This window comes from Etheostoma cragini, chromosome 24, assembly GCF_013103735.1.
Source record: "Etheostoma cragini isolate CJK2018 chromosome 24, CSU_Ecrag_1.0, whole genome shotgun sequence".
Taxonomy (NCBI): Eukaryota; Metazoa; Chordata; class Actinopteri; order Perciformes; family Percidae; genus Etheostoma; species Etheostoma cragini.
Genome location: NC_048430.1, coordinates 3,526,870 through 3,549,263, shown reverse-complemented (window position 1 = coordinate 3,549,263; position 22,394 = coordinate 3,526,870). Strand labels below are relative to the sequence as shown.

Here is a 22,394-nt window from a genome sequence, read left to right as displayed (position 1 = left end):
CATCAAGGTACCAGCGGAGCCTGGTAGGTGGAGAGTGGATGCTGGCTCAGTCCCTCCGGCTGCTGTTAGAGTGGAGATGATGTGTTCATCTTTGCAGAGCTGACAACTGATCTGTCCAATGATATTGTGTGTGTGTGTGTGTGTGATTGTTTGTTTGTTTGTGTATGTGTGTGTATGTGTACTCAATGGGGACCATAATTTGTCATATGCAGGTTTAGAAGTTCCCAATCAGGTTGTGTCCATGTTAGGGGGATATGGTTATTACAGATAAATATCTGTGGCACACCCCTCCCAAGGCATAAAAATAAATGCTAATAATTGTTTGTCATAACTGTTTCACCCACCGCGGCAGCCGCTACTCTGTTGACCATTCATTACGCAGGTTAGGGCATATTTGGAGCTGATGACATTATCAGAAATTGAGGTTAAGGATGCTGTGTAATAGCTTTCACCAAAGATGTGGCCCAATGACTAAATAATTCATCGCCTTCCAGGGGGAAAATCTCTCTTTCCTATAATATTTGTTCTGGGCCATTAAATAATTCATCTGCCTATCCACAAATTGTTTGTTCAATTGGTGACCTTTTCATGGGATTAAGGAAGCACAATAATACATTCTTTAGAGACCTGGCATAACGAATGGTACAATTATGAGGCAGGATTGGATCGGATCGGTCGTCGCAGCCTGGTGTTGGTTGCTAAGTGACAGCAGGAACTTTTCCGCCCACTGTGTTTGCTGTTGAAGTCTGAGTGACTGAAAAGGACAAAAACAATCACATTATGGCAGTCTAGACATGGGCTCTGCATCGGACCTGTTTGTGACTTCATAGGTCTTTGATAGTCTGTCAGTCACTTAGCGATTAAAGTGCTTCGTGAAGTAGATTATTATCAGTGCTCAATTATTGTTCCTATCCACGCTGTCTTTGTTTCATGTACAAAGGAGACAGAACACTTGATCTTTAATGAAATAAACAAGCCAAGTAAATGCTGGGGGAGGCTATGATCCCTTATTGTTTTTCTTATTAAATCCTCTAAAGTCACAAAAGGCAGAATCAGATGAAATGGAGGAGGTTAGGGGTGCGGTTTGATCATGCACAGGCAGCTGCTCTTTTTCCTAATGCAGTCTGTATTGTTTTCTCGCTGATCCACCTAAATGAGCTCATCTGAGATTTGCCTAAAGCTAAATGTTTTATTGCTGTATTTTACTCTTGTGTTTAGTATTGGGTGGTATTTCAGGTGGTGTGTCTCTCTCTCTAAGTCTGCGGGATTAGCTCTAGCCTTGTCTTCATGTGTGAAAAGCAGGGTGCCAACTTTAATGGGAAGGTAGCCCAGTGAACAGCTCGGCCTCTCAGCGGCCAGCGCCTCCCCATCGCCTCTCCACCTGCTCTTTGAGCACCTAGCTGGCCACAGACATGTCGATCCTGTCCCCTATCCGCTCCTCCTCACTGTTTGTCTCTTCTCCTTCGCTTTCTTTTTCACCTCCTCTGTGCGCCTTTTTCTCTCTCGCATTTTCTCTCTTACCGCTCTGCCTCCCACCCTCCGTTTTCTCATCTTCCTCTCCTTTTCCTCGCGGTTTCCTTCCATCCATCCCATGTCCCTGGCTGCCCTTTCCTCCTCCTCCTCCTACCCCCGCCTCCATCCTAAAGCAGAGTAGCTAATGAAGAGCCCCATTTAGCCGGTGACTTTGGTTCCGTAGCGGCGGCCGGCCTCGGCTGCCGTGACTGGCTGTTGAGGCTCTGACATCACAAAGGGGCCAGCTGTTGATTTGGCGCTGTCTCCAAGGCTGGCTGGCTTGATGGGTTGTGGCAGGTAGACTTGTGCTCGCACAGCACTCTCCCTCCATCCCTATATCTCTCTCTCTCTCTCTTTGTGACACCCACTCTCCCTCACCCTCTCCCATTACACTCCCCTCTCCCCGTCTTCCACTCTCACTCAGTCGAGCGAGCGAACAGGAGGCAGCAGGCAGCTGCCGAGGAGCGAGCTGGGAGGTGACTCCAGCCTCCTCTCCAGCAAATTGTGCCTCCTGTACAATGGACACTAAACGATTGAGTAGCAGAAGGGATGAAGGGCAGAGCTGCCGGGCAGGTAGGTCCTGCAGCTTCACGCCATTTGAATCTCACATGCTTTTTCTGGTATTCTGTTTATATTTCTTGTTTATTTTGTTCTGCTTTTTTAATTTACTTTTTGTCATGTACCTTTGTGGCTGTTGATTTCTGCCTAAGGTGAACGCATGTTGTAGTCAGTGCTGTTTTTTATTTTTTAAACCAACAGAAAATCTCTTTAGCGTCATCTTTTCTCTTTCTTTTAACATTGCACGGCAGCAAGTCAGTAAGCAAGTGTGCAGTCTTTTTCTTCGGCTTGTTAAACTAAGCGCAACATGAGATTTGGTGTGCTGTCAGTGCCGTGTTACTCGGTAAGCTGAGCCAGAGCTTTCCAAATCTCCTCGCTAGTTTGCCAATGCTGCTTCTGCTCTTCATTACGTGGATAATTAACCAAGATCAGCCAATAAGAGGCTTCGCTCTGCATTGTTCTCCTGCCAAGCTCTTCCTCTCTTCCCCCCCTGTTTGTTTTGCAGGTGTTGACTGCAAATTGACTTTTAATGAGTCTGGCTGACTTTTTGAGTTATTCTCCCCTCATAAGGCTCCATAGATTAAAACTGCTAGACTTGCATGTTTGCTTTGTGTTTATTGTTTCTCCTCTAATTGCCTATATTGATATTCCCTGGGAGCGCTCCTGTGGGATAGGTAATGGATTACCTAAATGCTCTGCTGTGGATTTAATTTATTAATGCTGGCTGACTGCGCCTCTGCTTCGCAGCACCGCGCTCTCTGCCTTATACGACCTGAAGGCAGAGCGAGAAGCGCAATTACAGGCTCATTTGTGCCTGTTTATGCTTTTTTCAGTTAATTCAGTCTGAGCTATTACAGGCAGTTCCTTAAACTGACACTGCCTCAGTCGCCCCAGAAATTGTATGAAAGTGATATAATTTCATAAGCTTTACACTAATCGCATTCTGGTCCAATTAAATAGCTCCCCTGTTAGTGCTTCAAAAATGGGAGATTAGTAACTCAGTTTAGCAAAATGCTTAAATCAATTTTATTGCGGCGCAATGAGTGCGAACAGGCATTAGTAACCTAATGAACTGTTTACTTGATGTCCGATTTTATCAGTGTGCATGTCCTGCACTCTGTTGAAGCCAATTTATTCTAAATCGGTCTTTTTGTTGGTGTGTCTGGAAGTCAGAAATTAATTGAGGTAAAATTTGGGGCTGCTCTTATTGTGATTCCTGTGGGTGAAATGTCCAGCTTGAGAATTTTAGCCAAGCATCAGTGGCAATTCTTACTAAAAATGGCGAGCGGGTGACATAAAGCTGTAGCCCTCGGACATGGCATTACCTTTTGTATTTGAGTCTCGACTTTTGTTCCACGTTGGTCCACCGACTAGAGCTCCATTTAGTATTTTACATCTCTGCAGACAATGTCCCAGCTTTTTGGCACCGCTCTTGCCGTTGTCCTTTTTGTGTGACACTTGCCAAAGCTCTTCAGCAGCAACACAGCATGACATTTTTTTCAAAGCATTATCTGCAGCTGCGTGCAGGAGAATGCTGCAACTTCTTTTTTTTGCTCAGGCGCTTAGAAGTCATCAGTAGAAAAAAGATTGTTTGTAAAAAGCTTATGAAGTAGATGGCTTGTTCATTTCAGCCCCATGGTTGACTCGTCTCCTCGATCTCTACCGAGAATAGCTGGAGGGAGGGATTGAGGATCCTTCACCTCCTGTTGAGCTGGTTTTTAGCCCAGACAAGTGCCCTGATCCACGCAGAGCTCCGCAGAACAGAACGGAGCACAGATGTGGGAGGGAAAGGTCAGCCTTAGCAAGAGAGAGGCTGGTGTGTGTGTGCATGTGTGGTTCTGTGTGTGTGTTTGTGTGTGTGTGTGTGTGTGTGTGTTAATGCTTCTGTAAAGGGGATTGGAAATAAGTATACTGGAGTGTGCTTGCTGGCTTGTTCGTGTGTATGAGTGCCATCACCCGTAGGCTCTAATGCGCTTCACAGTGATTGAAAAAATTCTCATTAGCTTGCCATCGAATGTAATTGTCCGTGTGAGTAGTCCGTAAAGAGCCTGGTGTATGATTAACTCGGCTCAGTTGACGGCCACCCTTATGACCCCACTGTGTGTTTTTTGAGAAATAATTTCCACCAAGAATGTACGAGAATATGGGTTTGAACATTTGCATATTTGGTGGTTACACCAATCCAGCTGATGATTTACTGAGTAATCGTAATTGTATTGGTTTTACAGTCATCTTTGCCTTTTGTAAGGATTATTTCAGTTTCCTGTATTGAAACCTGTCTAATTGAGCATATCTGCATTCTAACAAATAAATGCATTTGTGTTCTGATTGTGTGCAGATGGGCAGGTTTGATGTAGGAGTGTGTCTGTGTGTGTATGAGAGCGATGTTGCTGATATGCCGTCTGGCATGGCAATAAAGGTGGTGTAAGGGGGCGGTGCGACACTGAACGATGCCTGAGGGAGCCTCTTTAACGTTGCCGCGCTCTGCAGCGACTGTAATACCAATGAACCACTCCCTGTCAGCTACAGCACAATACTAGAGGGCGCACAGGCAGACGGAGAGAGTGTGTCTGCTCGTGTGTGTCTGTGTCCGTCGGGGATGTTTCCCCGTGTCAAAATGTTTTTTTGTGGTGCTGTGCATTGTTAGCGGCATTCATAAGACAGTCTCCACCATACTGCATAAACACACTCAGTGTGATGTCCTGAAGCCCGCTCAGCAGCTCTGCCCATAAAACCTGGAGCGCCTATGGCCAGACTCAGCCACACCACTGTCGAAACAACTTTTACACTCTGCGTGTGTGCATGTGTGATAGCTGCAGGACCAGCACTGAATTACAGAGCAGTGCTCCACATTTTTCCATTTCAGACATTTAGCAGGCACTTCTATTTGAAGCGGCTTGAATTGGCACCACTTTTGCAAGCAGGAAGGGCAAAATCTAGAGCCACAGCAGCAAAAATTATACTTCTGTCACACCAGAATAACCATGTAAAAGGTAGGGGTGCGTTCAGAAAGCGATAAGAGGCAAATAGAAGAGCAGAAGGGCAGAGATAAGATTATATCTCGAAAAAAGATATACGCTATCTAGAGATGACCACCATGCCGTAGTAGATTACAGGCTACAAACTGCATATACTAGATTGTGTACTCTCCAGATGTAAGTAACTATGTACATGACATCAACATTGATGAATGCTATCCTGCCTCGGGCCTCACACTGGTCCATCTGCCAATGCCAGGGAGAAATGCTACAGGCAGAAGGAGACATTTCCCTCCCAAATGTGCTAAAATGTCAAACAACATTACTGTTAAGGGGTTGTGGAGTCTTAAATTTCATTAACAGTAAATCACATCAAGTGGTCCTGTTTAGGTCGCTCAGTAAATACAAACACTAATCGTATTTGTGGTTGGTTGGGCTGTTTGATCAAAAGCAATGCACCAAATGGCAACTGTTCCATAGCACGTCGCTCCCACCCATCGTCAGGAGAAGGAAGATTATAAAGGGAGCAGGGATTCCACTTGACCTTTTTTGGCTGGCCCGGGGGTCTCACCAAGACCATGTTGGGAACAGCTGCCAGGCCTTGGCACCGCTGGATGCCAGAGTCAGTGTGGCACCTCGCCCGCTCACTGAGACAGAGATTAGGGGAGGAGGGAGAGGATGCAAGAAACGCAGGGAGAGAACGAGAAGCCTGAGCAAGGACCGTTTCTATATTGTGCCATAAAGGAATGTACAGCATCAAGAAATGTGATGTAAGATCTGAAACAAATAATTGATTTAAAGATAAGCTGTTGGACAGAAAATGTATCTGCAATTATTTTTGATTAATTGTTTATTTTTTTCTGACAACATTTTTTCACTATTCACTAAAAGAATAATTGATTTAGGAACTAAACAATCAGAAGATTAAATGATAATAAAAAGTATATAATCTGATGTTTATCATCTTAATGTGGGAAGAACGACCAACTGCAGGTAATAACGTTGAGCAAAAATGTCACGTTTGCACTTTACGATTTAAGGCAGCAATTCAGCACAATAGTCCTGGGAAGCGGTCGATAAAATCCTAATTTGGTTAGAAAGCTGGAAATCCCATTTGCTGTATGCAGCTCGGTTGTTGTTGGCGTTTCCATACGTCTGCCCTGCCCAGCCAGTGTCACCCTGTAGTTCAGCTAGAAAGGAATTTGCCGGAAAGTAGAGATTGTACGCTAGATGATTTGAAATGTATGTGCAACCAAATGGCGGAGGATTTTCAGCTGAGAAATGCTATCTTCCCCCGCTGCTCTCTGAATTCCTAATGCTTGGTTTTTATGAGGTTGGCAGGGGTGCCTACTCCTGTTGCCTCCGCCGCACTCATCTCTGTGCACATCAATTATTTATTGTGCATAGGCACGCATGGGCCCAGAAATACACACTCGCCACACGTTTCCTTTTTGCTCCAACACACAAATACTTTAGAGTTGCTGACATCCTGACTGCTGTCAGTCCACGTGACCTCGGTGTCAGTGCAGCTCCTAACCTCTGACCTCTCTAACACCAAAGCGCTAACCCCGTCCCCCTCTCGGTTGCAGGTCAGCAGGGGTCATGAGGGTGTCGGAGGCCCCGGTTGCTGTTCAGAGCAGCTGAAGCAGACATGGGCAAAGAAGTCTCAAATGGCATCGGTAGGCTCGGCCTCATCGACATCACCAGCCACTTCCTCCTTCGCCACAAACACCACTGGCTACGCAACAAGTACGTCTCCTGTTTATTTCTGTTTGACAAGAGTCAGGGAATATGGGATTATCTGGGGATCTTAATGTTATTAAAGTCAAGTTTCGACACAAATGTAGTGCAAAATGTAACCAAATTTCCAGAAAGTCAGCAAAAGATGCATGCAAAAAATGCACATGAATGTGTGTTTTATTCTGCTACTGTCATGCAAATATTAGAAGTATAATCATCAAGACAAACAGCTGGTGGCGCTAATTCTCCTGTCGGCCGCCAATAAACCACTGCAGAAGAAAAGTGCACAACATGATGACGTAATTAAAAGAGCCCCGTACTTATTAAACGACCAACAACCCGGCCTCTGAGATGCTAGGAGTAAGATGTGGAACTATATCACATTTGTATATAAATATTTCCATGAAGTGAAAAATAGACATTTGTCTTTTCACAATTGTACGCAGCACAATCATTTTGCTATTCAGGAATAAAGTCCTTAAAAAGATGCATTCATTTCCTTTAGACTTATATAGTCACACATTGACTTGCCAGTTATGACTTCCATTGAAACATTAAAAATAAACATGACATCATTTCCGTTATTCTTGTTTTAATGGGATGTCACAAAGCCAAGCTTTCTATTTTTAATTTAACAGTAAAGCATGTCATTCTCAAACACAGGTACAGTGTTACCCTTTTAATAAAGTAGTATAGTATAAAATAGTACTGACTTAGCCTGTGGAGCAGTAAGAAAGCAGAAATTCCTTCAGATTTAGCTGTACAATTCTTCAGTGCACTTGGTTGGTTCATGACATTGAGAGACTCATCCATGATGTGACAAAACAATATTAACATAGCCTCAAATGTATATTTAAAAGAAAAATATGTTGATTTTTGTTTTCATACTCCCTCATAAGACACCAATTTGCTACTTAAATTCCCAGACGTTTCCTTAATGTAACACTAAGGATCCGATGATGATCTATATTACTTATGCAGTCAAAACATCAGGGATTCTAAACAGGCACACAGTGCTTTCCCTCAGCCATGAGAGATGAGATGGTGAAATTCAACTGCATCAAAGTCAGAAGCCAAATTAAATCCAACACTCCAGTCCCATGATAAAATGTGTTTTGGAAGAATGAATGATTCGCAGAGGGACAAGGTAACTATCCATCACAAGCCCAGCTCTTGAAAATATCTGTCCAATATTGCAAATCTTCAACAGAGCGACTCAAGAGACTTCACTCATCAAAATGTCAGCAACAGACACTAAATATTCAAAGGCGTGCACAGCACCCTGGAGTATTAAGTATCTGTTTTCCTTCAGAATGTAAAAATAATGTAAAGCAGCAGCCGGCGTTGCTTTTGTCAAACCTCTGACAGGTCATTGAAATTCAACATCTGACTCTCCAGTGCCCAGCCCCATTTAAGCTAACCTCCTAGCCTTGCACAGCATCAGGTAAGCGGTACATTTGCCCAGCAGAAGAGCTCCGGAGAGCAGCGGACCTCACTAGAAGTCAATTACTCTGACATAGAGGAATTGGATGCTGCCTTTTTAAAGAGCGGCTCCCGCTCGCTGTCTCAGCTCTTTTGGGACGAAGATAAACAATCAAGCCTTAGCCGGCCGCTTTGCTGCTCAGCGATCAGATAGGAAAATGGCTCTGATCACTGCGGGGCAAATTGGCTGAGCCTCCACTGATTGGTGATGGTTGGAACACACACGCAGCCACGTACACACTCAGCACAGAGTAGGTGCTGTCATTTGTGGATCCAGTTTTGATGTGCGAAGTTCTTTTATTTTAAAAATGCGTTTTGTTTTTACTCTGACAAAATAAGCTGACATCAACCCAAAAAGTTGTCCTGTTGTATGGACACTATTTAAACCAGAGTCATTAAATTAACCAAACTCTGGGTCCGGAGTGTAATCTGCATGTTTGTTCTACTACAGTAGTATATACTGTATGGTATACTATATGGTATACTGGTAATTCCAGGTTTTGGATGGCTGCACGGATCCGAAACTTAGCCTTTGCAATGTTAATTGAATGAAAACCCAATTAAATAATACACCTTTATATAAGTAGTTAGGCTACTTCACATTTTTGTTATTATTTAATATCAGGTAAGTTAGTTAAATACCAAATTAAGTTCTTTTTTTTAATATATATATATAGATATATATATAGATTGTTATGGGCTCATTTTGAAATATTGCAACTAAAGTTGGGCATCGTTTGGATTTTAACGATTCTGATTCCCATTCTTTGAGGCTTTGAACGTTTCAGTTTTGATTCAATGGTGGGTTGCAGTTGTACAGGGCTTTTTCAATGTAAAATAAAGCCACACATGGCTGCAACACAACAAGCCCCTGGCTGCTTATCTAAACCAAAACTTGCGCATATTACATTGGGAAGCGATGATTGGATTTTAAATCCAAATTCCAATAAAGAAACGATTCTACTGGAATCGTAACTTCTGAAACAATTCCAAGTAGGAATCGGTTCTCGATGCCCAACCGTAATTGTCACAAACTCTTAATTTAGTTATGTTCAACACATTTCAAACCTATTTTTTACCAATCTTACCAACCTACTTTAACACCATGAAACCTCAATGTCAAAGGTTTATTATCTTTTGGAAACCGACACTGTAATCTGCAGCTGTTGAATCTCACAGGACAAAACTGTCCCCCTGCTGTGTCTTGTCCAATCACGTCCATTGTCTGTGGCTGAACAGCTGTGAAACTGAGCCAGCACAGACGGACAGAAAGGAGTGACGGGTGATCCCAGACTGTGTTGATGACACAAACCGCCGCTCCTTTTTCTCATAGCGCACGTTGAGATGTGAGTTTTCAAACTCAAATGTGACTGATGACATTGTAATGGCGGATTTCCATTTAGATATGGGGACATCAGTAATGTTATAAGTTACTCCTGGGTTCTACTGCCAACTCTAAATGTCTGACACGGTGGGAAATTGACATCTAGGCACTTAGGGCAAATCCCTGTTATTACTGCTGCAGTATTGAAGCTTCCACTTTCTAAATAAAACCCACAAGACAAACTGAGACAAAGTAAACGGTCGTTACTAAACACTCCTCAAACAACAATATGGACCACACCACGGATGAAGAGCAGGCGCTTTGCTGTGGCCCAGATTTAATGAGGCAGTGTGAACAAGTAAGTTTTATTTATTACTGTATGGATAAATAGCTTTCTTCATGTCAAGTTTTTACTTTTATGGACCTTAATGCCGCAGTTTACACCTCCAAATGACACTATATATTATAATTCTGTTTATCATTAGATAATGTAGACCTGTGCCAATGCATTTATTTATTTATTGCATTACTTCCTAGTGTGCATTACCCACAAATGGCTTGAAATGAGTTCACATACTAACATAAATACGCTTTTTACAGCGTAGAAGAAGGATGAAGACAATGACTGGTGGCCTCCACACACCCCAGATTCTCAGTGTTAACTTGTGTTATATCTGAAATAATAAATCTGCTCCATCTATTGAAAAAGTGCATTTTGTGTTGGTATACTGTATATACAATCACCTAGACACATGCTTTTTTGGAAAGCAAACACATTTTTTGAAGTATAAAACTTCTAATATGCAAGTAGTTTAAGTAGCAGAATTTGTGAAATAAAAGATTAAAATAAATTTTGAAATTGATGCAGACATCAATTCTTTTTAATCTAATGAACGCTAACATTTTAAATTAATAATCTTACATTTGGAAACAGGATCATTATCTCTACAATGCGGGTGACAGAATAATATACCCGCCAGTACTCTCTGGTAAAAAAACTATGGTGTTTCTAGATTACCTCAAAAATCTGTTCCCAAATAATCATCCATATGTCTGTTATACTTGTAAGTGTTTGGACCAATTAAAACAACTTTATCTTTGAGCTGCCAGCGTAAACGTTTTGTCATAAACCTGCGAAATGTTCTTGTAGTTTGTCAAAGAAAACCGCCCCTCATGGACATTGCTGTCTCTTTCAGGTTGTCTGTATTTGCCAGCATCTCTGAGTAAGACTTTGCAATGAGAATGTCCGATACAGTTGACACTGAAACGATGAAAGTTTCCGAAGCTGCCGAAACGGTGCCATCTCCAAAAGACAACGCCACCAAATCTGAGATCACTGACCAGAGCCAGAGCAGCAGAGATGAACACGGCAGCAACAACAACCGGGACGTACAGGTAAAGAACTGAATGAGACGTATATGTTCACCCTAAAAATCCTCCCGGTAACACCCCTTTCATATCCTGACCGGTATGGTATAGCTCCAAACTGAGTCTTTTATTTTGTTGTTTCCTCAACATGTCAGATACTTGTCTAATAAGGGAGGGTAGAAGTGTCTGCACCTTAACCCCACCAGGAGTGATTTTCATTTTTCTTCCACACTCCTCTCCATAAAAATTCAGTAAGAGTCAACGTCAAACACCAACTGCCCTGGGGATCTCTTGTCACCTGCGGCATTCAAGATGCTTTTTCCAGGCTGCTTCAGCAGGAAAAATGATTCCTGAACAGTAGTCACCTGCACAGACCGAAATAGTAATAATGTGGTGCCTGACTCTGCCTTGCCACAGCACAGAGGCCGGTCACTACTGTTGAGTGGGAAAAGATCATTTGGTCGTGGAAACTAGTGAATCTCATGGCTCCTCCATGGGAGACATTAAAGCAGTGCATCTACTGGGGATACAGAGCAGCTGAGATCACTTTCAAATAAACTGCCAGTTAATTTGTTCTCCATGTCATTGCAACCAAGGTGCTTTGGGACCGCGAGCAATTTGCACTTGTTACTTTGGCGTCAAAAGTAAAACCGGTGCTGAGTGCTTTGTGCTACCAAATGGCAGAAGTATGTGAAATGTCTTTTGATTGTGGTCAAGGAAACGAAAGCCAAGAAGGGAGAAGGATTGGCTCTGGCTGCAGCCTAAAAATAGGATTCAGGCCAATCTGGCCTTGTGGTTGGAGGCAGGCAGAGCGAAGAAGTCAGGCAGGCAGGCAGGCAGATAATCTGGAGCTCAAATCCTGGCTTATCTACAAACTTCCTGTGTCTATGTTGCCCAGAGGAACAGAAAGACGCCAGCATGGGGAAGCTGAAAGGGTGAGAGGAGGGGACACATGACACAAGAGAGCAGAGAGAGATGGGTTCAGTGGTTGTAAGAATGAGGGAGCAAGGATAGGCGGAAGGTAAAAGAGAATAACAGACATGGTATTGAAAAAGGGAAGACCAAAAAGAAGCCTATAGATGAAGGTGTGGGAAGGATTTTTCCTCCTTAAATCTACTGAAAAACCTTCTAACTCTTCGCAATATGAACTAGTACAATATCCAAATCGATGGGGGCGCAATATTTGTTAAAAGCAAAATATGTTTCAAACTATTCTAAAATAAAGTATTGTGGTGCTGCAGAGACATCATGGCTAACAAATTGTATCCTATAGACAACAGCAAAGAATCTTTAATGCAGATCCTCGCAAAAAATCACACTTCTTTTTTTTCTATGAAAATGAGAATAATGATGCAAAAATGATCCTTTCCTCCAATATAATGAATCATATTGCAATATCAGTTGAAATAATTGAAATATGATTTTTTTTTCTTTTTAATATCGTGCAGCCCTACTCACCACTGAACACATCTGAGAGTTATGCAGCACCAGTAATTTGAATCGATGTAGAGGGGTTGCAGTAATAGTCCAGAACAGACAGAGCAAAAAGGAAACTGAGACTCTGACGATGTAACTTTCAAAAGATGAATTAACACCATCCTTGTCTTGGAAATATAAAGTCAACTTCATAAGCAATAAAACGCATCATTGCTCACTTCAATGCACACTTTGTTCTGCTGCTGTCTCAATGTGTCAAACTATTTCTTTTTGCAACCAAAATGAGAGAATCCTGGGAAATTCATCGTGCCATTATCCTGCAATTACTGCTTGTGGCCAGAGTGGTTCAGCAAAAATGACATACAGTTGTCTTATATTTAGACAAGAATCGATATGAAACGAGTGATTGAAATTAGCAGTGTTTTAGGTGGAATTTTACAGCAAGCAAACTGCTCTTTTCCTCAGCTCTTACCACCTAAAGCAAAAGTCTGTCCCTTCACGTCTCACCTCGGATTGTATTTGCATGTATCGCCGCCTTCTCTGTTTTTTGTGACTTCTCCAAATTCGTAATGTATCTAGCGACTTACTTCTACTCCTTTTCCTAAAACTCCCCCAGGTATAATTATTCTGTGGTCACAGGACCATATGCCAAGATATGCAGACAGCATTGAAGCCCCTAACCTTTCTGCTCGTAATTTTCAGCAGTGGAATCGTTTGTGTAAGGGCATCGGTTAAATGCCTGAATGTTCATTGTGGGAGAAATAGAGGAGGTTGGGAACTGGGTAAGAAACGGGGGAGGGGGCGGCAGTAGCTGTAACGGGGGAAAAGCATTCCAACGGAGGAAAGGGGGGTGGGTCTGGGTGAGACTGGGTGACTTTGCCACCATCTGCCTCCAGCTCTGTCCTCTGCAGCAGGACAGGTGGCTGGTGGCCGGCCTACTTCTGCTGACTTCAGCCCTTTCCCATTCCTTTATCTCCTGCCGGCATTGTTCATTCCCCACTGGCCCCATGCCGCTCAATTAGCCGGTGTAGCGGTGCGCTCACAGTCCCAGCCCTCTCGTCCTCCCTCCCCATCCCTCCTCTCCTCCATCCACATCCATATTACCTGATATAGAAAGGGGCGCAGCAGGTCCCAGGCATTGGAGATCAGCGAACAGTGGTCCATTTCAATTTTTCTTTTTATAGGTGTTATTTGGCCCTAAAGCTCAATAAGAGAGGGTGGGGGATGTCCTTTGGATTTCAGAGGACAGGTGGGAAGGACAAAGCAGTGTGCACGTGTGTGTGGATGCATGTTGGGATTAGGACACAGAGGACTGGGCTCTGTTACAATTTTGCCTGAAATGGCTCCTGCCAGGTCCCCCTTCCTCCCCTCCTCTGCTCCTCTATGCATGCTACGGAGAGACCTTCTGTTTATATGTACAAACACACAGCCACTAGTGCGTGAAGCACAGAGGCACCGAGCTGTCTCACACACTGTTGGTCGGCCAGTCTCTCTCTGCTTTCTTCATCTCACCTCCAGTGCCTCGGTTTGATTAACATGACAGTTAAATGGAGCTGAGAGCAGCGCATAAGACTGACCCGAATCGCTCGCAGCCACATGTCTGGCGTGCTTGCGTGTGTGTGGCTCCATAGTGCAACCGCTTTAGTAGCATATGCTCTGCAAAATTAATTCATGCTCCCAGGAAGATGGTAAATGTTTAACTTGATATTTCATGCTGCGCGGGGAGTTTTCAATTTCTTTTTGCAGATCAATGCCGCTAAATTTCTCTTTCTGTGTCCTTCAATTTTTTTAGTTCAGGAACAGATGTAAAAACACCGGCATTACAGGAGGTTATTTGTATTTTTCTGCTGTCTTGGTATAAATTGTTTTGCTCTTCTGCAGAGCTAGTAGCACACGCCTGCACAAAATGTAGGCCAGTCATATTTAATTCAAACTTCTCCACTTCCTTAAAGTAACAATCTTCTTTCCCCCCCACCCAAGTTCTGTGGTTGATTTTTCTTCCTGTGCCCTTTTTCCCTGCACCCCTCCCCTACCTCTGGACAGCCTGTGAAGTATTCTAAGGTACGGTCCCTCGACGTGCATGTTATACAAGGATGCTCCAGCCTGTGTAATGTGCACTTGGATTGCGTTGTTTGCTTGAAATAAGTTGTACTTGTGTTTCCTGTCAAGCAAGTTGACATTGTACACATTGCTCCTGAAATTGTTGTTATGAGTTCAGTGCAAGATGTTTATATTCTATGAAATGAATGATAGTGGAGGCTATTATGTGTATTATGCCTGATTGACATGGACGTTTCCTGTGTGCTTGCTGCATTGCTGTCGATGATTCGTTCGAGAAAAATAAATTAGGCGGCCCGGGTTTATGTGAAAATGTTTACTGCATTTTTTTATTTGAGACTGTTCTGATCAAGTTATCTGAGAAGATCTGCAGCTACTGGTGGACAATACCGTTAGCTGCGAAGAGCCCCTTCACTCAGGAAAAGATTTGACAGCTAAAATGTGAAATATTGAAACTGCATGATTCGCTTAGAATAATCGATTATGCTCGCTGGCTGTTTCTGTTTGACTTTGGCTTGTCACTGTTACGCGTGATAATATCAATGCGGTTGTGTGTATGTGTGAGTGTATACATGTGTGTAGCATGGTTTTAACTGTGCCCACCTACCTGCACCCCCCTCCCCCTTAGTCCAACACCAGGCTAAAGCTGGTGCGGAGCTTGGCAGTGTGTGAAGAGTCCTTTCCTTGCGCTATTCCTGAGCCTTCTGCAGCACCTCAGGTAACAATCTCTGAATAACCAGAGTGTATTCACATTAGGAGTGTGCTGGTTTACCAGTTTCAATGTACACCATATTCTGATGGTAACAATTACTGGACTATTACTGGCAGTATCGGGACTATTGCTGTTGTTCGAGGGCACCATCAAAACCGCTTTCCTGTCTTTATTAGCAACTATTAGTCTTTTACCAGCCAAACAGTCAGCGCTGGACCGACAGAACCAGGCTGTCTGCCTGCCTAGTTCTAGCTACTCTGGCCATGAATTGTTATGCTAACATTAGCGTGTCAACCTAAGCACAACTAGTTCATGGCTACCAAAGTTGTAATGTTCCATGAGAGAGTGTATGCATTTTACAGTATGTGACAAACAAGGAAACTCCTCTAACATTCTGCTTTTTACTTCTAACACCCATCAGGAAACAATTACAGTAATAACTTACTTAAAGTCCCCTTCTGGACCTTCTTTAAGACAGAAATAAAAACTACGCTTTGAACAATTTGTTGCATGTGATATGATTTTTCCCCCAAAAATGCAGGTTTGAGATAATTTTACAATATTTCAGGTAATGGTATTTCTGGAAAGCTTGTCTGTTATCGTGGTAATACAGTCCCACATGATGGTGGTAGCATGAAAATGTGATGCCTGCACATCCCTAATTCACACGGACACCTTGTTCATCTGGAGTAGAATTCATCCCAGTCATCTCATCAAGCTCAATGTGACATAGGCATGTGTGACATGTGTCACCTCTGCTCAGTTCGTTAAGCTACAAGCCCACACGCATAGCGCTGAAGTGCTGACCAGGGATCAGTTCTTCATTTCAGCTCATTACAATTGAGCGTCTAGACCTCTGATGCTTGATTAGCGGCCTTTCTCTGACAGCTATGATTAAATACCTGCCCGTGGCCGCTTGATGAAAACATCACATCATCAAAACCGAAAGTACAAAGCTCCAACAGCGGGCCGGCCGTTTAGTTTGCTAAAGCAACTCTCCTTTTACTGCGTATCTCTGGGCAAAGCCCCCCCTCTGAACTCTCTCCATTACATGCCACTGTGCACCACTCCTGGCATGCTTTCACACACACACATACTGTACGTACAGGTGCGTTTGTTCAAAGCATTTCAGCCAGTCAGCACCGAGCTCCATAACCAGAGGGCGGTGTTATTCCCACAACAGTCTCGCATCGTCTGCACTCACACAACGGCCTGTATTACTGCCATCAATCATGTCGAGGAAATTACAATTTCCACACGTCAGCTACAGAGAGCTGTGGAGCGCTCTAATTGAATACTCTTGATATTTCCCCCGCTGCTGTTATTGGGCCCGGAGTCGAGACTCCTTCTGCGGCAAACTAACATAGAGGGGCGAGGTAAAGCAATAAAGAAAGAAAAGGAGAAAACGCATAAATGGAGTAAACATTCAGCTGTAAGATCACCGACTCCCATTCAACCTTTTGATTTATCAAATCTAAAAATGTATCATTGTTTACCACTTTGCGTTATTGTCTCCATTGTCGGATTGTATGCATTAACAAAGACCTGTATGGATGCTCTCTCTGCATCCTGAAAAACTACATCTGTGCCCACATTGTAAGCCTAGGTGTTAATTCCAATCAATGGCCGATAGTCAAGAGCCTCTGAATACACTCTGCACTCATTGTTTTAGACTGACAGCATGTTCTTTACAAATTCAAAGGGCCGTCGTTTTCACGCTGTTTTTCTTTATCTCGAGGTAAATGGATGTCAGGAAACAAATGAGGCGCTTTTGCAACAGCTGCACATCAACCGGGCGGCTTCCATGTGATGCCGAGTGTGGCATTAAGTAGAAAACATCAGCGCTTCGTGCCAGGAAAAAATCCTTTTGCTTTGACAAAAAAAACACTTACACACACACACACACACATACATGAACTCACTGTCACTTACACAACACACAGTCCTAGACTTATTTTTCCCCAGTCTTGCTTAGGCAATTAGTCAGTCGCGTTTCTCATTAGCATATTACATTTTCACATATATTCAGAGCGTCTTGAAATGAAGGAGAACGTAGCTTCTCATTATCTTGCTGCGCAGCTGTTAAAGATATCCAACTTGTGACCTTTTTTGGTTATGAGCTGGTCTCCCGCCACTAGGACACCCCTTTGTTCACTCCTTCATTCTCTCTCTCTCTCTCTCTCTCTCTCTCTCTCTCTCTCTCTCTCTCTCTCACGTACACACACACACTCTCTGATGTTAGCTTCCCAGAGTTGTTTAATCCATTTACCGTGCACTGGAAAGCCGTCTCCTCTTTTCAGCTGTCCTTTCAGCCTTTTGTAGAATTGCCTGAAATGCAAATTTGTGTGTGTGTGTGTTAGCATGGCTGAGGTAAATCAAGGCCATTTTTAATAGATCTTGCAAAACATCCACATCTTCCATTCAGATTGCACCACAGTTGATTTTTTTAAGAATTTTACAGTTGGAGGGGGATTACAGCTAACTCCTCATGATGTGGAATTTTAAGGAATGAAATGTGCTGTGTTGTTTCATTCTGGGCTCAAATTCATGTTTTATTCAGGTGGTTTAATAAAAACAAGCTAATCCGACAGATTAATTGCCATTGTGATTTGGAGTTCATGGGCGCGGGTGCATTATTACCAGCAAGGAAGCAGGTCTAGATGATATATCAGGCGAGTTTAAGTGTCTCGCTGTGGCCTCTCTTGCCCACCCTATTCTCTAATTAACCTAGAACCTCAGGCAAGATCACGGAGAATGAAACGCCTCATATTTAATGCCGCCTCTATAAGTGAAAGTCTCATGTCTGTTCTTTAATCCGAGGTCACATTTGGTAATTTAGGATCTTTTGTGCACGTGTGTGTGTGTGTGGTAACCAGACAGAGTCCCCCAAACACACAAAGTCCGGCATTTGATTAGAGGGGGGAATCACCAGACGCCTCTCGATATCATCACGATACTTAAGCCAATACAATATTATTGCGATTTTAAACACATTGCAATATTTTGCAATGTATAACCTTTTTTCCAACTTCTGGTTTTTCCCCGATTTCAAATGACGTCCCCAAAAGGAAACTTAGTCAACATCTGTTATCTAAAAGGATACATTTCTCTGTTTGTTCATATCACTTCAATTTTATTGCTGCAAAATGGGATTTGGATTCAACTAGTTTTTCAGTCTGTGTTTTTTTTCTTCCTCCCTGAACAGGATGGATTCCTTGTCCAGCCCTTTGAAAAGGAAGATCGGGCCCCACAGGACCAGGCTGAGAAAGAGGACTGCTGCGATAAGGCGGACAAACCTGAGAAAACGCCAAGAAAAATGCTGTCGAGAGGTAAGAAAAGCAATTAAACCCATAGTGAAGGGCTAGTTTCAGAAGGTCTATATAGATGTTTTTTGGTTTGGAATTTTCTTTTTCTTTTTTGTTAAAATATCTTCACCCTCTCTTCTGAATTCATACCCATTTTAACTTGATTTTCGGGTTAGAAAGAAGACCTGACGAGACTTGCCCTCTCAGTCACAGGGGCTGAAATCTTCCATTAACACCACAGCTTTCTTAACATCATAAACACCTGGGGCCTCATTTATAAACATTGCCTACTTCCATAAATGAGGTTGAAAGATGCATGTGCTTTTCCCCATCCCCAAAAATTGAATTTTTATGATTTTATTTAGAAACCTGGCAGGAGGATAGATCCACATCTTGAAAAATGAACTTCACTATGTATATGTCTATTATATTTTAGCTGTGTGTCACTGGCAACACTGAAGGCAACATGTTGAAATGAAGCTAAATGCTTAAATGATACTTATCACACAATCCATGTCACTCAGCCAAATTACAGCCTTCTAATAAGTCTATCTTCTACCATGTCACGAGCCAATCCCAAACATTTTTTTTCCCCCGGCACAGTGCCCTCCAGTTTGTCCAAAAGCACTTCTCTGTTTTAAATGATATCTCATTATGGGCCGATAATTGGCGTGATTCAGTTAATTGCGACGAGCTCAAGGTGTTAAGCAATTATATGGATTCCCACAGGCGTATAAAGGTGTCTGCGTCCCTCTGTGGAGAAAACGCCACTGATGAGGCAGCCTCCAATTATAGAAACCAGACACCCACCAAGAGGAACGAGCTCCGTGTCCCCTGACTCCCACTGATGGCTCCCATCCTTTGTTGGTGCACAGAAACAAGCTTTTTTTGGTGTCAACTTCGTTATCCGACCACTTTTTTTATTTCTTAAATTGTTCCGCTGGCAGGGCTCCCTGCTGCTCATACAAGCTGCCAGATAAAAAAAAAAACACCAATCACCAATGGTCACACCAATAACAACCACCAAACCGCTTGTACCTAGCCCTGTCACCCTCAGTGAAGTTTCTTCTTTTCCATGAGCAGTCTGACTTTTCCTTTTCCTTTTCTTTTCTTTTTTCCTAAATTGAATGACAAGCTTATTAATTAGCAAAACAATTATCAAAATGTGCGTTTCATTAACTGTTCATTAATAATTTGGGGAGGTAACGGGGTGGAACATTTCTAGTTTCTTATTACTTATATGAATAAAATTATGCTCAGAAAATGAGATGCATGTAATCTTGGGGATTGTTTTACATATCGGGACATATTCGAGAAATTATGCGCAGGCAACATTAAGGGTGGAGTCTCCATTTTCTAAATGAGACGTGTGATGCACTGCCTTCATTTCAAAGGTAAGCTCATTGGTCATTGAAACAACATGCGTGTCTCTCTTGGTTAGATTCCAGCCAAGACTACACCGATTCAACTGGCATCGATCTCCATGAGTTCCTGGTCAACACGTTGAAGGGCAACCCCAGGTACGCTCGGCATACACACTGCTGCGGTCAAACACCTCCCTAAAGGCCTGGTCACCCCATGTCAATGGAATCGCTTTGATTAGTGGATTCACGCGCACATAAGAAATGGCTTAACCTTGTGCTTGACACAAGCATTCCCACCATTGTGTAATAGCGAGCTGTCTTTTCACTGCTGACATATGAAAGTACGGACAGCCAGAGTGTCTAAAATGTAGACAGCTATCATAGCTTCTAAACTTTGTTGTACATTATTGATATATGGGAATCTGGACCGGTCCAATAAATTAATAATCTAATAAATTAAGATTCGATGTAGCTTTATTCAAATATTAAACAAGAAAGATAACCGTGGGTACACACACACTCAAGTGTGTACCCGAAGTGTCTCTCTGAACATTAGAATAACTCCTTTTATACTTTTCTTCTTGTCCTCGCACGTCAGTTTAACTATTTCTGTGATCCAGTGTTTCCTTCAAACCACTCCTTATTTGTAAGACCCTTCTAATAGATGGACACATTCCGATCTATTCTCAGCTGTGGGGTTGGGTTACCTCAAACTAAGCCTTCTGTGGAGGATACTTAGAATAGATGAAATACAGTTGAAAACATCCATGCTTACATATTCCACCTATACATTATTTACGGCTTACGGGATAGGAAATAGAGTAGCTAGTTCCCTGCTGGCTAGCCTGTTAGCGGTTAGATTGCTTACTACAGTATTCACCAAGTAACCCTATGTCACCACGCCTTTTTAACCAAATACTTTGTATTTGACTGTGCTACTTTCTGGTATGACCAGGCCTGTAGAGATTGTGTTATTACTATTTGAACATTGGAGATTTTCTTATGATAAAGAATATTGATTTCTGAATCCAGTTATGCATTCAGAATGTCTCAAAATAAACAATTTTAATACATGTCATTTATTTAGGGATCGAATCATGCTACTGAAGTTGGAACAGGACATCTTGGACTTCATCAGCAATAATGAGTAAGACACATTGTTTACTATTTAGGTTTGAACCAGACTGAATTAGTGAACCCAGTAGCAGTAGCGAACTTTTCCTTCAAGTTCAAATATTCTTCCAAAGTGCTCTCTAGAAGAGGAGCGCAGAGGGCTCTTTCAGATGGGCTGTGCTTGATGTTACACAATTAAGACAAACAGCTGTTTGTCATATGTGGGATTAGTACTTTTTACTTAAGTAAAGGACCTCAACATTGCTTCCACCACTGTTTGCAAGTATGAAATATTAAATTTAGATCATTATTACCAGTTTAGACATGTTGGTCTTAAATTACAGAGGGCTTTAAGTACTCGTCCAGTGAACTCCGATGTGCTTTGAAACATTTCTTAGAACAAACCAATGAGCAGATATATCCTTACAAGGTAAAACAACAATGGACGTCTACCAGATAAAAGAGGAGAGCTTTACTTGCTTAACTCCTCATTTCAGACTGGGATTGCGACTGATGATTTTCTTTTTTTTTTTTTTCTATGAACAATTTAACTTAAACATTTCAACCATGTGTGTCCCTCCTAGAAGCCAAAAGAGAAAGTTCCCACCCATGACGTCCTACCACAGGATGCTGCTACATCGGGTGGCTGCCTACTTTGGCATGGACCACAATGTGGACCCCAGTGGAAAGTCCGTGGTGATTAACAAAACCACCAACACTAGAATGTGAGCCCCTCTTTGGTCTTTTGGTGTTCTTCTTCCAAGTTAACTGAGGGTATTTGAGTAAAATCAGTATATGAATTCTATTATAAATCTAGAATCTATTATTATCTATTATTATCTCTCATTATACTACACTAGTTAATTGGTGGTGAACTTTTAGCTGTTTCAATCTGTCGACAGATAAGTTCCTTTCCATCCCTGCTTGTTGATTAACATATGTTGCTGTCAGCATCTGCCTGAAATTAAGCTTGCACTAAAACTCTTGTGAAATCCCCCACCGACAGACCCGATCAGAAATTCTCCGAGCACATCAAGGATGACAGGGCGGACGATTTTCAGAAACGCTACATTCTAAAACGAGACAACTCCAGCTTTGATCGTGAAGACAGCACGGTAGGTGTGTGCGTGCTTGCGTGCGTGCGTGCGTGCGTGCGTGCGTGCGTGCGTGTTTGTGTGTGTGTGTGTGTGACACCAAGCTGTCACTTACATTTCTGACATGTTGGTAAGAGTGGTACAATCTGGCGTCCCTGACATAGCTGCTAAAGAAGCGTGTGTCTCTTTTTGTGTGTGTGTGTGTGGTGTGTCCTTGCCAGATTCGAATGCGTTTGAAAGCTGACAAGAGGAGCAAATCGATGGAGGAGAGGGAGGAGGAGTACCAGCGAGCCAGAGAAAGGATATTTGCACATGATGTGAGAGCTGTTTGTGTAGGCGGGGGGGGGGG

General features: G+C 42.7%; 1 protein-coding gene across 14 annotated transcripts in view; it reads left to right on the top strand.

Annotated features, from left to right (window-relative positions):
- Positions 1 to 22,394, top strand: part of LOC117939663 (R3H domain-containing protein 1-like) — a 42,816-nt gene that overhangs the window by 1,655 nt on the left and 18,767 nt on the right. For 10 of the 14 annotated variants that reach the window (XR_004655642.1, XR_004655641.1, XM_034865154.1 and 7 more), the window contains exons 2-11: positions 6,638 to 6,797; positions 10,791 to 10,989; positions 14,443 to 14,460; positions 15,086 to 15,175; positions 18,375 to 18,498; positions 19,916 to 19,994; positions 20,926 to 20,985; positions 21,536 to 21,676; positions 21,958 to 22,066; positions 22,267 to 22,362. Coding sequence is in view for 12 of the 14 variants with exons in the window: in XM_034865154.1 (XP_034721045.1) it covers positions 10,831 to 10,989; positions 14,443 to 14,460; positions 15,086 to 15,175; positions 18,375 to 18,498; positions 19,916 to 19,994; positions 20,926 to 20,985; positions 21,536 to 21,676; positions 21,958 to 22,066; positions 22,267 to 22,362 (876 nt within the window). In the remaining 2 variants the exon portion in view is untranslated. Of the gene's footprint in view, positions 1 to 1,633; positions 2,086 to 6,637; positions 6,798 to 10,790; positions 10,990 to 14,442; positions 14,461 to 15,085; positions 15,176 to 18,374; positions 18,499 to 19,915; positions 19,995 to 20,925; positions 20,986 to 21,535; positions 21,677 to 21,957; positions 22,067 to 22,266; positions 22,363 to 22,394 lie in introns of those variants that run through there. The other 4 variants (XM_034865144.1, XM_034865152.1, XM_034865145.1 and 1 more) reach the window with 4 other exon arrangements.